General features: G+C 43.8%; 1 protein-coding gene across 1 annotated transcript in view; it reads left to right on the forward strand.

The window, feature by feature from the left end:
• Positions 1 to 12,149, forward strand: part of USH2A (usherin) — a 372,550-nt gene that overhangs the window by 341,241 nt on the left and 19,160 nt on the right. The window contains exons 62-63 of the mRNA XM_058020039.1: positions 280 to 1,796; positions 2,765 to 3,083. Coding sequence (XP_057876022.1) covers positions 280 to 1,796; positions 2,765 to 3,083 — 1,836 coding nt within the window. The remainder of the gene's footprint in view (positions 1 to 279; positions 1,797 to 2,764; positions 3,084 to 12,149) is intronic.

Consider the following 12,149-nt stretch of genomic DNA (forward strand, 5'->3'; position numbering starts at 1 on the left):
GATTATTCACAAAAATTGTTTTGTTTTCCTTCCTTCCTTCCTTCCTTCCTTCCTTCCTTCCTTCCTTCCTTCCTTCCTTCCTTCCTTCCTTCCTTCCTTCCTTCCTTCCTTCCTTCCTTCCTTCCTTCCTTCCTTCCTTCCTTCCTTCCTTCCTTCCTTCCTTCCTTCCTTCCTTCCTTCCTTCCTTCCTTCCTTCCTTCCTTCCTTCCTTCCTTCCTTCCTTCCTTCCTTCCTTCCTTCCTTCCCTATCATTCTTTCTTTTTCTCCCTTAATGGACAGACCTACAATGTTTTCAGCGATAACCACCTGGAGTACAGTGGTTTATCTCGCCAGTTCCTGTTCCGGCGCCTCGAGCCGTACACACTGTACACGCTTGTGCTGGAGGCGTGCAATGCAGCAGGCTGCACTCGCTCTCCACCCCAGCCAGTGTGGACAGATGAAGCTCCCCCAGTATCCCAGATGGCACCTGTAATCCAGGCAGTGAATGCCACCAACGTCGAACTGAGCTGGCTGCAGCCGATTAATCCGAATGGAAAAATAATTCGCTACGAAGTTATTCACAGACACACAGAAGAGACTGTTGCAGGGCACGGAGCACCAACAGAAGATGAGAAAATTGTTTTCACAGAATGTAACACTGAAAGCAATACATTCACCTATAATGATAAAAGTTTACAGCCATGGACAAGGTATGAATACAAAATACGCACCTGGAATGCAGCAGGCTACACTGACAGCTCCTGGACAGTGGCAGAGACTAGTCAAACTGCCCCAAGGGGTCTTGCTGTCCCCACTTTATCCGTGGTCTCAGCCAACCCCCATAAAGTGCTCGTATCCTGGACACCCCCAGCACAGCCCAATGGCATTCTGCAGTCATACAGGCTGCTGAAGAACGATGTGCTCTATCCCTTCAGCTTTGACTCTGCTACTCTCAGCTACGTGGATGAGGACTTGCTGCCCTACACGGTGTACAGCTACGCAGTGGTTGCCTGCACCATGGGAGGCTGCTCCACCAGTGAGCCAGCTGCAATACGGACACTGGAAGCAGCTCCTGCCTTGGTGGACCCCCCATCTCTGCAGGCTGTCAGTGCCACTCAAATCAGAGCATCCTGGGCACCTCCTCAAATACAAAATGGAGATATCACCAAGTACATATTGAAATTGGGGAATGAAGAGTATTATCCTGGAAACAATTTGCAAATGCTGGTCTCTAACCTGCAGCCTTACACGCAGTACGATTTTGCATTGGTTGCCTGTACTGCTGGGGGCTGCACCTCTAGCACATCCCAGTCTGTGCTGACCATGGAGGCTCCACCATTAAATATGGAAGCTCCCAGGCTGCTGGTCATGGGCTCGGAGTCCATTGAAATCACATGGAAACTCCCAGATAAGCCCAATGGCAAAATCACAAGCTACGACCTAAGGAGGGATGGTGTGCTTGTTTACTCCGGTCTGGAAACTCGGTATCTCGATTTCACCCTGATGCCAGGCATGGAGTACAGCTACACTGTCACAGCAAATAACAGCCAGGGCAGCGTCACCAGTCCCTCAGCTCAGATAAAAACCAACCCCTCTGCTCCATCTGGCATGTTGCCTCCTAGGTTGCAAGCATGGTCTTCCAGTGAGATTTTGGTGGCCTGGGATCCTCCTATCAAAGTAAATGGTGACATTAAAAACTACACAATCTCGCTCCACAAGCCTGGTGAAACAGGAAAGAAGACTTTTGACTTTGATGCTTCTCATGTTTCCTTTCTGAGACGGTCATACATAGTGGCACAGCTACAGCCCTACAGCAGGTAAGTCTGGAAGTACCCAATTGTTTAATAAATGTTGTGGGTGGTGCAGTGGGCTGGCAGGCAGCTCAGACATCTTGCTTAAACAGATAGTCAGACCCATGGGATTGTTTGCTAAAAAGTAAATAATAAAACAGGGATTTTTTCCTTTGAATTTATAGTAACACCAACTTTATATCATCTTGATGAAGTACATAGTGTTCACTTAGATTGTAATTTATAGAAGGGATAATTCAGCACTCTGGTATAGACTCCAAAACCTGCAATCTTGTACTGGTGTATCATTCACATGATGTCTGCTATGGAGAATAAATTGAGCTTTAGTTGACAAAATTCAGGGTGGGGAGACCAAAGTCGTGGTCATAGACCATTCACAGGGTAGCTGAGCTGAAATTAATGGACCATGTTTGAACCCTTGAGCTGGAAACAAGTGATTTGTGATTAAGTGAAAGCTAAAACTTAAGAAAGGGTACCAGACTGCTACAGAAATGCACTTGATACTGAAGTAATATCTTCCCCACTAATTCTTGATTATTTACCTGACTTTTCCTTATATATTTGTGTAGGCATAATTTGTGTGTGTTACATGGTTGAAAAGTTTGTCTACTATTTACATATAACTAATCTAAATCCAAAGAGAGTAATAGAGGAGCTCTGCAGTTCTCAAATAACATCCAAATCATCTCTTACAATGAATCATCATTTTGCTTTATATCATCAAAATCAAAATGATTTTGATCACTTGACTCCTGCAGATGTTAACTGCTCTGAAAAAACCAAGCCACACCCAAATTAAGAATAGTGTTCTTCCTCTTTGCCACACAAGGCACAGCACATAACCCATGTGTTAATGCAAATTGCGTGCCTATAAAAAATTCCAAAGGAGAAATGAAGAGATCTGCGGATCTCACGCAGTGTTTGTATTTGTATGTGCAGCGTTTTAATCACCAGCTCCCCTGTGTGTTCCCCAGGTATGAGGTGCAGCTGCAGGCCTGCACGGAGCTGGGCTGTGCCTCCAGCGAGTGGGCATCGGCGCGGACGCTGGAGGCGCCGCCGGCAGCGCAGCCGGCCCCTCTCATTGAGGTACAAACGGCCCCCGGCTTCCAGTCCACGGCCTCCATCCTCTGGAGCGGCCCCAAGCACCCAAACGGGAAGATTTTGTACTATGAGCTTTACAGGAGGAAAACAACTCAAGCCCACGTAAATTTAGACCTCTCGCTGGTTTACAATGGTTCCTCAACCTCCTTCAAAGATGACCAGTTGCTGCCTTACACAGAGTATGAATATCAGGTGGGAATTGAAGCTATTTAGCAGCTCTGATTATGATTTCAGTGCACTTTGGGAACCTTACTTTACACTTGCAATGAGCATACACATCTCAATTCCAATGTTCATAGCATTGTGAAACCCACATGATTATTGTGAATGTATTTTAAAGAATTGAGAAACTGGAAATAATTCCATACAAGCAATATATTCATTCAGCATTTGTTTACCTTAGCAGTAGGTGCCCATGTATCATATATGTTAAATGCTTGTGTACCCTCCAGCGCCTCTGCAAGTCTCTGTTGTGAGAAATTCTAGTTCTTAAAAGACAGGTTTTTTCCCATTTTTTCTTTCTTTTTCCGTCCTCCCCAGTCTATTATGAATTAATTTTTAATTTAGATCTTAGATTAATTTTAGATCTTAGAGCAGTTTACATCCAAAGGGACTGTTTCTCTTTAAATTAGTCATTAGAATGACAAGTACAATTTTTTGGTGGTTCAAAAGTGAATTTGCTGCTGATGGTTGGTGTTCTCATTTTGTTTAATATGTACCTGAAACAGTGCATTCCACCTCTTGAGCAAGGTGGAGCAATCTTTCTTTTACAGGTTCATTGGCTTTATAGGATCACAAGATAATTCATTCAGGTTGGAAGGGCTCTCAGGAGGCCATCCAGCCCAAATTTCTGCCCAAAGCAGGGTCAGTAAAGAGGTCAGATGATGTTTTGCAGGGCTTTATCCGGTTGCATCTTGAAAACCTTTGGGGAGAAGATTGTAACCTTACAGTCTGCTCCACTGCCTGAGTGTCCTCATTGCAAGAAAGTTTTTTTATGTTCAGTCTGAACCTTTTTTGCTTGAACTTACACCTATTTTTTCTTCTCCCTTCCAACAAATACCATAGTAAAGAAGCAGTCTCCACCCCCCCCCATTAGCCTGCAGGACAGCTGCAATCAAGTCCCTCCAAAGCTATCTCTTGCTCTCTTGCCCAGGCTGAACAAGTCCCACAGTTTCTCTTTACAGGCACTTTTCCAACCCCCTGATTACCTTGGTGGCCTTCCACTGAAGTCACGCTCCCATTTATCAATATCTTTCTGTTATTTGGGGGCCAAAACAAAAGAGACGCTAAATAAAGGCAGGTAATCACTTCCTTTAATTGTCTGGCTGTGTTCTTGTGAAACAGCTCAGGATGCTGGCCATCTTTGCTGCCAGATAACTCTGCTGGCTCGTGTTCAGCTTTCTGCCTTTAGGTCCTTTGAAGCAGAGGTGCTCCCTAGTTGGTCAGTAATGCTGACCCTGTGATGCTGCAAGAAGTTATTCCTCCCCAAAAGCAGGACTTTGCATCTGTCTTGCTGAAATTCCCACTCTCTAAGGCCTCCTGACTGGCAGATCTGTCCTTCAGCATATCAACTGGTCCCTCCAGTTTGGTGTCATCTGCAGGTTTAATGAGAGCACACTGTATAGATCAGGTTCTTTGGTAGCTCTGCTCCACTGCTATTGCTTTATCCTTTTGAGTAGCCAGAAACCATGGAGAGTTAAACCTAAAAATTTGCTTTATCACATCAGTCTATCCAGCTGCTGCATGCACACGTGTCGTAGACTCATCAAGTCACGCAGTTTGGAAGGGACATCCAGAAGGCATCCAGCCTAACTCCCTGCTTAGGTCCAGATAGACCAGGCTCTCAGGGCTGTGTCCAGCTGAGTTTTGGATCAAGTTGTCTATGCTTGCAGATGCAAGGATGGAGATTGTACAGCCTGTGTCAGCAGAGCTATTGTTAGACCAGATTTCCTTGCTGCTTTAGGCAGGATCTGTGGAGAATGTGAATGCAAGTGCAGATGGGGCTGAGTAGACAGTAAGCATCGGTAGCAGACCCAAACCATACTTGTTAGGAATCTTTCTTAGATGGAGAAAATCTCTCCAAGCTGGATGTTGTAGATATTGGCTATAGGATGTTCTCAGCTGGGCTAACTTTTAATTATCTCAGTCAGAAGCTGTGTTTTGGGAAGTGGATACCACAGAGACTTTTTTCAGCCAACATTTTTAATGACTTATCAGTGACAGATAAAAAAAAAAGAAACTTCTTAATCAGATTCCTGTGCTTTATTGTGCTGTATTCAAGACTTAGCTTTTTATCTTGGTTCTTCTCCATAACTAGGCTGAGCTTTTGATTGGAACTCTAAATACTTTTTGGTTTTTTTCACCAGTGGCCATTTATTTCACCATGAGAAGTTTTTCAATGCATGCATTTGTCTTCCATTTAAGTCACTTGCAGCAGTCCTCTGGGATGTATTCTGAGCTTCTCCATTGTTGACAATTTATATCTTGCCTGTGAGACAAGTTATTCATAAGTATAGGGCTTGGCTTTTGCTATTATGCTGATGAAACCCAGATTTATATTTCACTTAAACTGGATATTGATTCTCCTGTCTCTGTATTTGAGGCTTGTTTGCTGGACATAAAACTTTAAATGCAAGTGAATTTCCTCCAGCAGAATGCAGTTAAAATCAAAGTGCTGTACTGGGACTCTCTCCAGCATTTTTGGAGATATTGAGATTTAGTTCAATGCTCTAATAGCTTCTTTGGACCTGAAATCAGGACTTTTGAATCTGGGCTTTTGGGGAATTTTTTCATTGGGTTTTGTTGGTTTGTTTTGTTGTTTTTTAATTTGTTTGTTTTCCTGGAAACTTCAGCTGAATATTAGGTTTTATAAAACCAGGTGCAGAAGCTGCAGTTCCAGAAATGATGACGTGAGTTTAGAAGCTCATGCTGACAGAAGAGACTATGCCCCCAAAAATGCTTAGGTTACTGTTCTTCAAGGAAGCACATTTAGACTTGAAAAGGCCAGTTCTGCATATTAGCACCTGCTGGTTTGCAGTGGGGTTTTAAGTGGCCTACAGTGCCTATTTCCATACTTCAAACACAACACTAAGATCTTGAAACTCCCTCTGTTGGTCTTGTTGTACATTTAGATACTTTCATCTTCTAGAGCATCTTTTAGGTATTTGTTGTAATTCTGCTTGATATCCCCAACTCTATTAACCATGTACCATTGTGTGATCTCCTGAAAATCCCCCTGATTAAAACAAACATTATCACTCATGAGGCCTGATGAGTTTGCGAGCGCAATCCTTTGTTTCCTGGAATATTTCTGAAACAGGAGTGTGTAGGCCCTCCTTGGGAATCATTGGAAGTGGTGTGCAGTGTTGCCATACAGCAGCCTACAGAGTCAAACCTATTTTTCTCAGCTAAAGAAAAGCTCTTCTGAGCAGAGACTTGTGGCATTTAGTGCAAAGCAGAGCTCTCAGAGTGTGGTGTGATTTCCATGCAAATGCAGTATCACTCCTCCACAATTACACTTAATTGTGTTCTAAAACTGCTTCTTTAGATTAATGGCTTAATGTCTTCCTGGTTTAGGACACATCCTTATTTCTATTTGGCAGGCACAGAACATGTAAAAGACAGAAAATTACAATTGTCCCTCATTGGAAAGGTTTATGGCTCCCTGCAGAGGTTTATTCTCCAAGAGGACTATGCAGTGCACCAAGACAGGGCTGCAGTGCTGGAGGTGTCTGCCTCTGACCACTGTAAGAGGCACAGCATCCCTCCTGTGTGTGCAGAGTCCTTCTCACCCTCCTGTCACTGCAGCCACCTGAAGGCTGTAGGAAATACCCCGAGACACACCAGGGTAAATATGTGCTGGGTCCTCTCCAAGAGAAAACAAATGATATTCTGACTTTGGAGGGATAAAGTAGAAAAAAAAAAAGGATGCAAAGTCATGAAGACTAAGGACCAACTACATGGGGTGTGGAATAGGTTGGCCGCATTGGTCATTTTCCAATGCTAGGAAGGACACTTGGTTTACCAGCCGGTCTGTCACATTGTTGGCTGAGCTCCAGCTTGTGCTGATTAGTTACTGACAAATAGGTCAGTGACTTCTGCAGTTTAAAATCAGGTAAAACTGGTTTTCTGGTTGACCAGTGATGGGTAGTTACCCGTTTGTAATATCTCTCATAACTGATTCCTCTTCATCTTTAAATTCCCCATTTCTTCCCATCTCTCTGACAGAAAGATGCGCTGCAAGACAGTGACATTAAAAATGTAGTTCTTTCTTCTATTCCCTTCTTGTTATTTTGTTTGTGAGACTTTTTTCTTACAAGGTTTCTGTTTCTAGTTAAAGAGAATTTCTCGTAGTACATCTGCATTAGACTGCCACGCTTGACCTCAGCTTCTGAAGAATAAAGCAGACATAACCATATTGTTTCACTGATGCTATGATGATACCCAGTCTAGATACCCTCTTGCAGAATGAGACACTTCCTTTCCCCTAGTAGAAAAGGGCCATTTGAAACAATGTAATTTTGTTCTTTAAGCCCCACCTCAGGCAGTGTGTTTCTTTTGTCAACATAATCTTAAATTCACATGTGTTGATGCAGTAAAACATTGAATTTTTTTCATTAAATTAAATATGGATATTAGACTGGATTTGTTGGCATCCAGGTTTACCAATGAGACTCTCACAGTGCCACTCATGCAGGACCCTCCTCAGTAAATTTTGGTTCTGACATATTCAAAACCATGGCAGGCTATCCTTTAAAAAGACATTAGTGTGAGTACCAGGGGAAAATATACTCCAGGGCTGTAGATATTTCCTTGATATGATTTCCTTGATTGTATCTTTTTATTTATGAGGCATAATTTATGACTGCTGAAAAGCAAACTAAAATGAGTGATGACTAACTGCAGCCAAAGTAATAAATCAGAAGCAAAGAAAGAAGTGGTGATTTTGATCGAATCTATTGAATTAGCTGTTGCCCTTAGCCATTACAGGTATTGGAAAGACCTTTTAATATCTGCTTATCTCTCTCATGGGAACTTGGTAACTATCTCATTATATACCCATAGGAAACAAATTATTTCATTTTCTATCTTTTAGAGTTAAACCTTTTTACATCTCTCATTAATTACTGGCATTATACTGTGTTATATGGAATGAGCTTTCTTTAAAATTTGGTAATTTTGTTTAAGTCCCAAAGTTTTTGCCTATTGTCTTTCCCTTTTCCAGAATGGGTTTAGTAGTTCTGTTGTTAGCATTTGAGCAGTGGAGATGAATAGCAATGTTAAGAGGCTCTAATTAACACAGTGCTAGAAATGGGGATCTGAAATCTATCCCATTATATGTTTATGACCTCCCTAAGGAGAGTAACAATGTTGAAGAGAGAAAAGTACGGGGCAATCTGAGAAGGGCCGATCAGGAAGCACACATGTGATTACTACCTTCTTGTTCCCTTGCTCATAAATGAATGTGATACTTTCTTTTACCTTGCCTTTGCTCTGTCCACCATAAACTGCATCCACTTTATAAACTTCCTGCTTTGCTAATACCTGCCTGATACTGAAGTGCCCAGATGTGAATACATTATCCTAATGCTGAATGCTAGATTTTGGTAGATAAGCTTTGTGCTCTGAGCTCTGCTGATGTCACATAAGTAACTCCAAACTGGCCAGCCAGTACGACAGTCAGTTCACAAAGACTTGTTAAGGATGCTGCAATTGATGGTGAGAGGGAGGTTCTTTGGTTTTCTTTGATTTCAACCAGCCAAGACTGTGGCCTCTTCAATTGTCTTAAATGTTGCTGTCGGAACATAACCAAAAATTGAGGGCTGTGTTTCTGACTTAGCTGATGTCAGATCTTATGTGACCCTAAAGTATCTTCCTGTATTGGAAAAGAATTACACTGTGAAAACTCTGCATTTATGGAAAAGTAAGGCTAGAAATTGAACAAATCTAAGTCAAAAATGGAAAGCAAAGTCTCAAAGTAGTGCTGGGTCTTTGAGGTCTCCGTGAAACAGCTTTAGAAAGAGAGGAGCAGTACAAACTTCTCTGCTACCATTTGTCTCGCATGTGCCAAGCTGTGCCAGTATTGAATTCTTTTTGGAAAGACCAGCAGTCACAGGTGTGTAGAGTCTTTGCTTACCATAAGAGCAGAGGTCCAAGTTGTACCTGACTCTTACACACAGAAGTAGAGTTACATGCACGTGTAAAAGGGTTGGCTTGGTCTGACCTTGTGGTTCCCAGAACCTACAGCCCTCCGTAGCTCCCTACAGCTCTGAGCAGTGCTCAAAGCCAGGGAGAGGTGGTGACTTACTAGTGAGACTTTTTCTAAGGCAAAAGGCTGTTTTCTGAGTGTCTGAAGGAACTTGGTGCAAGCTGCTGACACATTCTGAGCTGACATCCTGTCCCATCACAGACACACCTGTGATGGACCATAGACTAAGCACAGTGCAAAACGGCACAAGGCACCATGCCTGTTGGACATGCAGGGAGCCAGAAGCCACTGCTGGTTGGTATTCAGGTCTTTGGCTTGCTCTCTTGCAAGCAGAAAGGGTGAGAAGCATCTGGCCTCTGTGCTATGCACGGTATCCCAGCTCTTCCTGGCCTGGGAAGTCAGGAGCAGCTCAGGACTGCTGCCTTCATTGAGGAGAGCTGCCCCCAGCACCCTTCTGCCGCTGAGATCTCTGCAGCAAGGGACAGTTTCACATTCTCCACAGGCTGCTCACTGCCTGAGGGTCCCCTTTGCAGGGGTTTGAGTTCAAAACAAAGTTTCCTTGATACAGATACAGATGAGGCTTCAAGAGTGTTATAGCAGATGAATCTGTGTGGTTCAGGGATGGAAGTCATCTCATGGGCTTCTTCCACTGTCAGCATCTACAGTAATAACATCATTATTCTGTATCTATGCCCAAGGTGATTTTGGTGCCCTTGTTTCTGCCCTTATTGCAGAAGCTGTTAGCTCTACTAGGCCTGAACAGGCTCACTGTGGTAAGATGACTCTTCTCAGAACGTCCTGCCCTGCTTCTCATAAGTTTTGCCCCTTCTTGCTGTGCTGGTGAACCTTCAGGTTGTACTGTGATCATTTTGAGCAACTGATCACAGGTTTCTTCAAGGAACAGGGATCTATGAAGGCTCTATTTATGACCAAAAAACCCCAAGCTTAGTTACCTGTAACTGGAATTCTTCAGTTCTCTGAATATATGCTCTCTAGAGAGTTTTCTCCCCTCTCTTCCCTCTCTGACTCCACTTCAAAGTGCAGTCTGAGCCAGGGGCCAGCAGATTGATAAAACATTAATTAGTAACCTTTGGTAGCTGATTTCAGAGCCCTCTCCTGGTTTTTAGGGACACTGCAGCCTTTAACAGCAACACATCTTTTGGCAGGGTGCTGAGCCATGCACCATGATGTCAGACTTAATGCTTTTTGAGGCAGAATATTCAAAAAGTCAAGATACAAGAAACTTTTCTTGGCTTTCTGCTTTTGTGTTTTGCCATTTAATACATCCCTCAGATGTGATTGCTTCTTGTTTGCTCCATGTTCCCATGTGGTCTTTCATAATTGTAAGAAGGTAATACTGCTGCCTGTTAGGCTCTTTATATTTCTGTATGAATGTGATTAAATATTTGTGATGCTGATTATGTCACAATTTATTAAGATTGTCTATGACCTCAAAAAGCTTTTTACAGAGGCCTAAATATGAAATTTCAGTTTAACCAGACTAGCCAGGCAACATCTTCTATCCATGACTGTTTAGTGGTGTCGTCTTGAGAAGCCATGACGTCTGATTTTAAAGACACTGCTCATTGTGGTTTCTGTTGCCATGCTGCCCCATTTTTTTCCTGCAAAGAAGTGGCTAAACACCAGCATTTCCATCTGCAGTCAGTTCTGTGGATTTACTGCCCCAGGTTTCCAAACACTGACCAAGGATTTACTTGGGCAGCGATTCTCGCAGGGAAATATTTTTATAACCATCCATCCTTTTACAGATGGTTGAGCAGAAGCAAAGGGAGTTAAGGGACTCGAGCTTAGGTCAGTGTAAATCTGGAATTCAGATCCTCAGAAGTCCTGTTTAGCTGTCACAGCTGTCTCAGAAGCTGGCATTACAGATTCTCAGACACCAAGGGGGTTTCTGCTGGATGCATGTCTTGGCAGGGCTGAGTAGCTGGTGTCTGTCTAGAAAGCATGCTCAGACCATGTCTGTCTGTCAGGTCCACACAAACATGGACATGACCTTGGCCTTTTTTTCCAGAGAGTTGGGCAAAGCATCCCAAGAACAGAGGGGTCATCCACCTGGGCATTCCCACTCCAGAGGGGCAGCAGGCCTGACTGCCTTTGGTGGAGCATGTGATTGAACCTCAATCACCTGACTCTTGAAGGAGTCCTTTAACCACTTAGCTGCACTATGGAAGGGGATGAGCACAGAGTCACAGAATCTCCTGTGGAAGGGGATGCACAAGCATCATTGAGTCCAACTCCTGGTTCTGCACAAGTCACCCCAAGGGTCACACCATGTGCCTGAGCATTGTCCAAAGGCTCCCTGAACTCTGTCTGGCTTGGTGTTGTGACCACTTTCCTGGAGAGCCTGTTCCATTGCCCAGTCACCCTGTGGGTGAAGAACCTTTCCTGATATCCAACCTAAAGCTCCTCTGACACCACTTTGTTCCCTTGGGTCACGTCACTGGTCACCAGAAGGCAGAGATTGGTGCCTGCCCCTTTGCTGCCCCTCACAAGGAAGCTGCAGGCCACAGTTAGGTGTCCCCTCAGTCTCTTCCAGGCTGCAGTGGATTGGGATTGTTCTTACAAGATTATTATTAAAACCCCAGGCCACACTAATGACCCCAGACCTGGCAATGGGTGACAATAAACTGCTGTGTGTGAGGACAACACCATCAGCTCAGGAACGGTTCTTGGAAGGGTGCTCAAGTACAAAAGGCCTTGTCACATTGTTCTCAGCTAAAAAGGAGATGAAAATGCATCAGGAGCCAGGTAAGGAGTATCTACATGTCGCTGTCACCCCCCTGCTCACACAAGCAGGACATTCCTTCCTCAGCTGGGCTCCCAACCCATAACTGTGGTGTCTGTTACAGGCCACTGCAGGGGTGAGGAGGGAAGGCAGCAATGCTTTTCCAACAACATTGCTGTTGCTTTTCTGGTTTCAGCCCATTCCCAGGCTCAAAGGAGACTATGTATCATGTTTCCATTATTCTGTGAACAGTTTTCAGGAAAGGGTGTGTCTTTGTCTCTAAGCAATTCAAAGCCGCTGGCAT

Source organism: Melospiza georgiana, chromosome 3, assembly GCF_028018845.1.
Source record: "Melospiza georgiana isolate bMelGeo1 chromosome 3, bMelGeo1.pri, whole genome shotgun sequence".
NCBI lineage: Eukaryota > Metazoa > Chordata > Aves > Passeriformes > Passerellidae > Melospiza > Melospiza georgiana.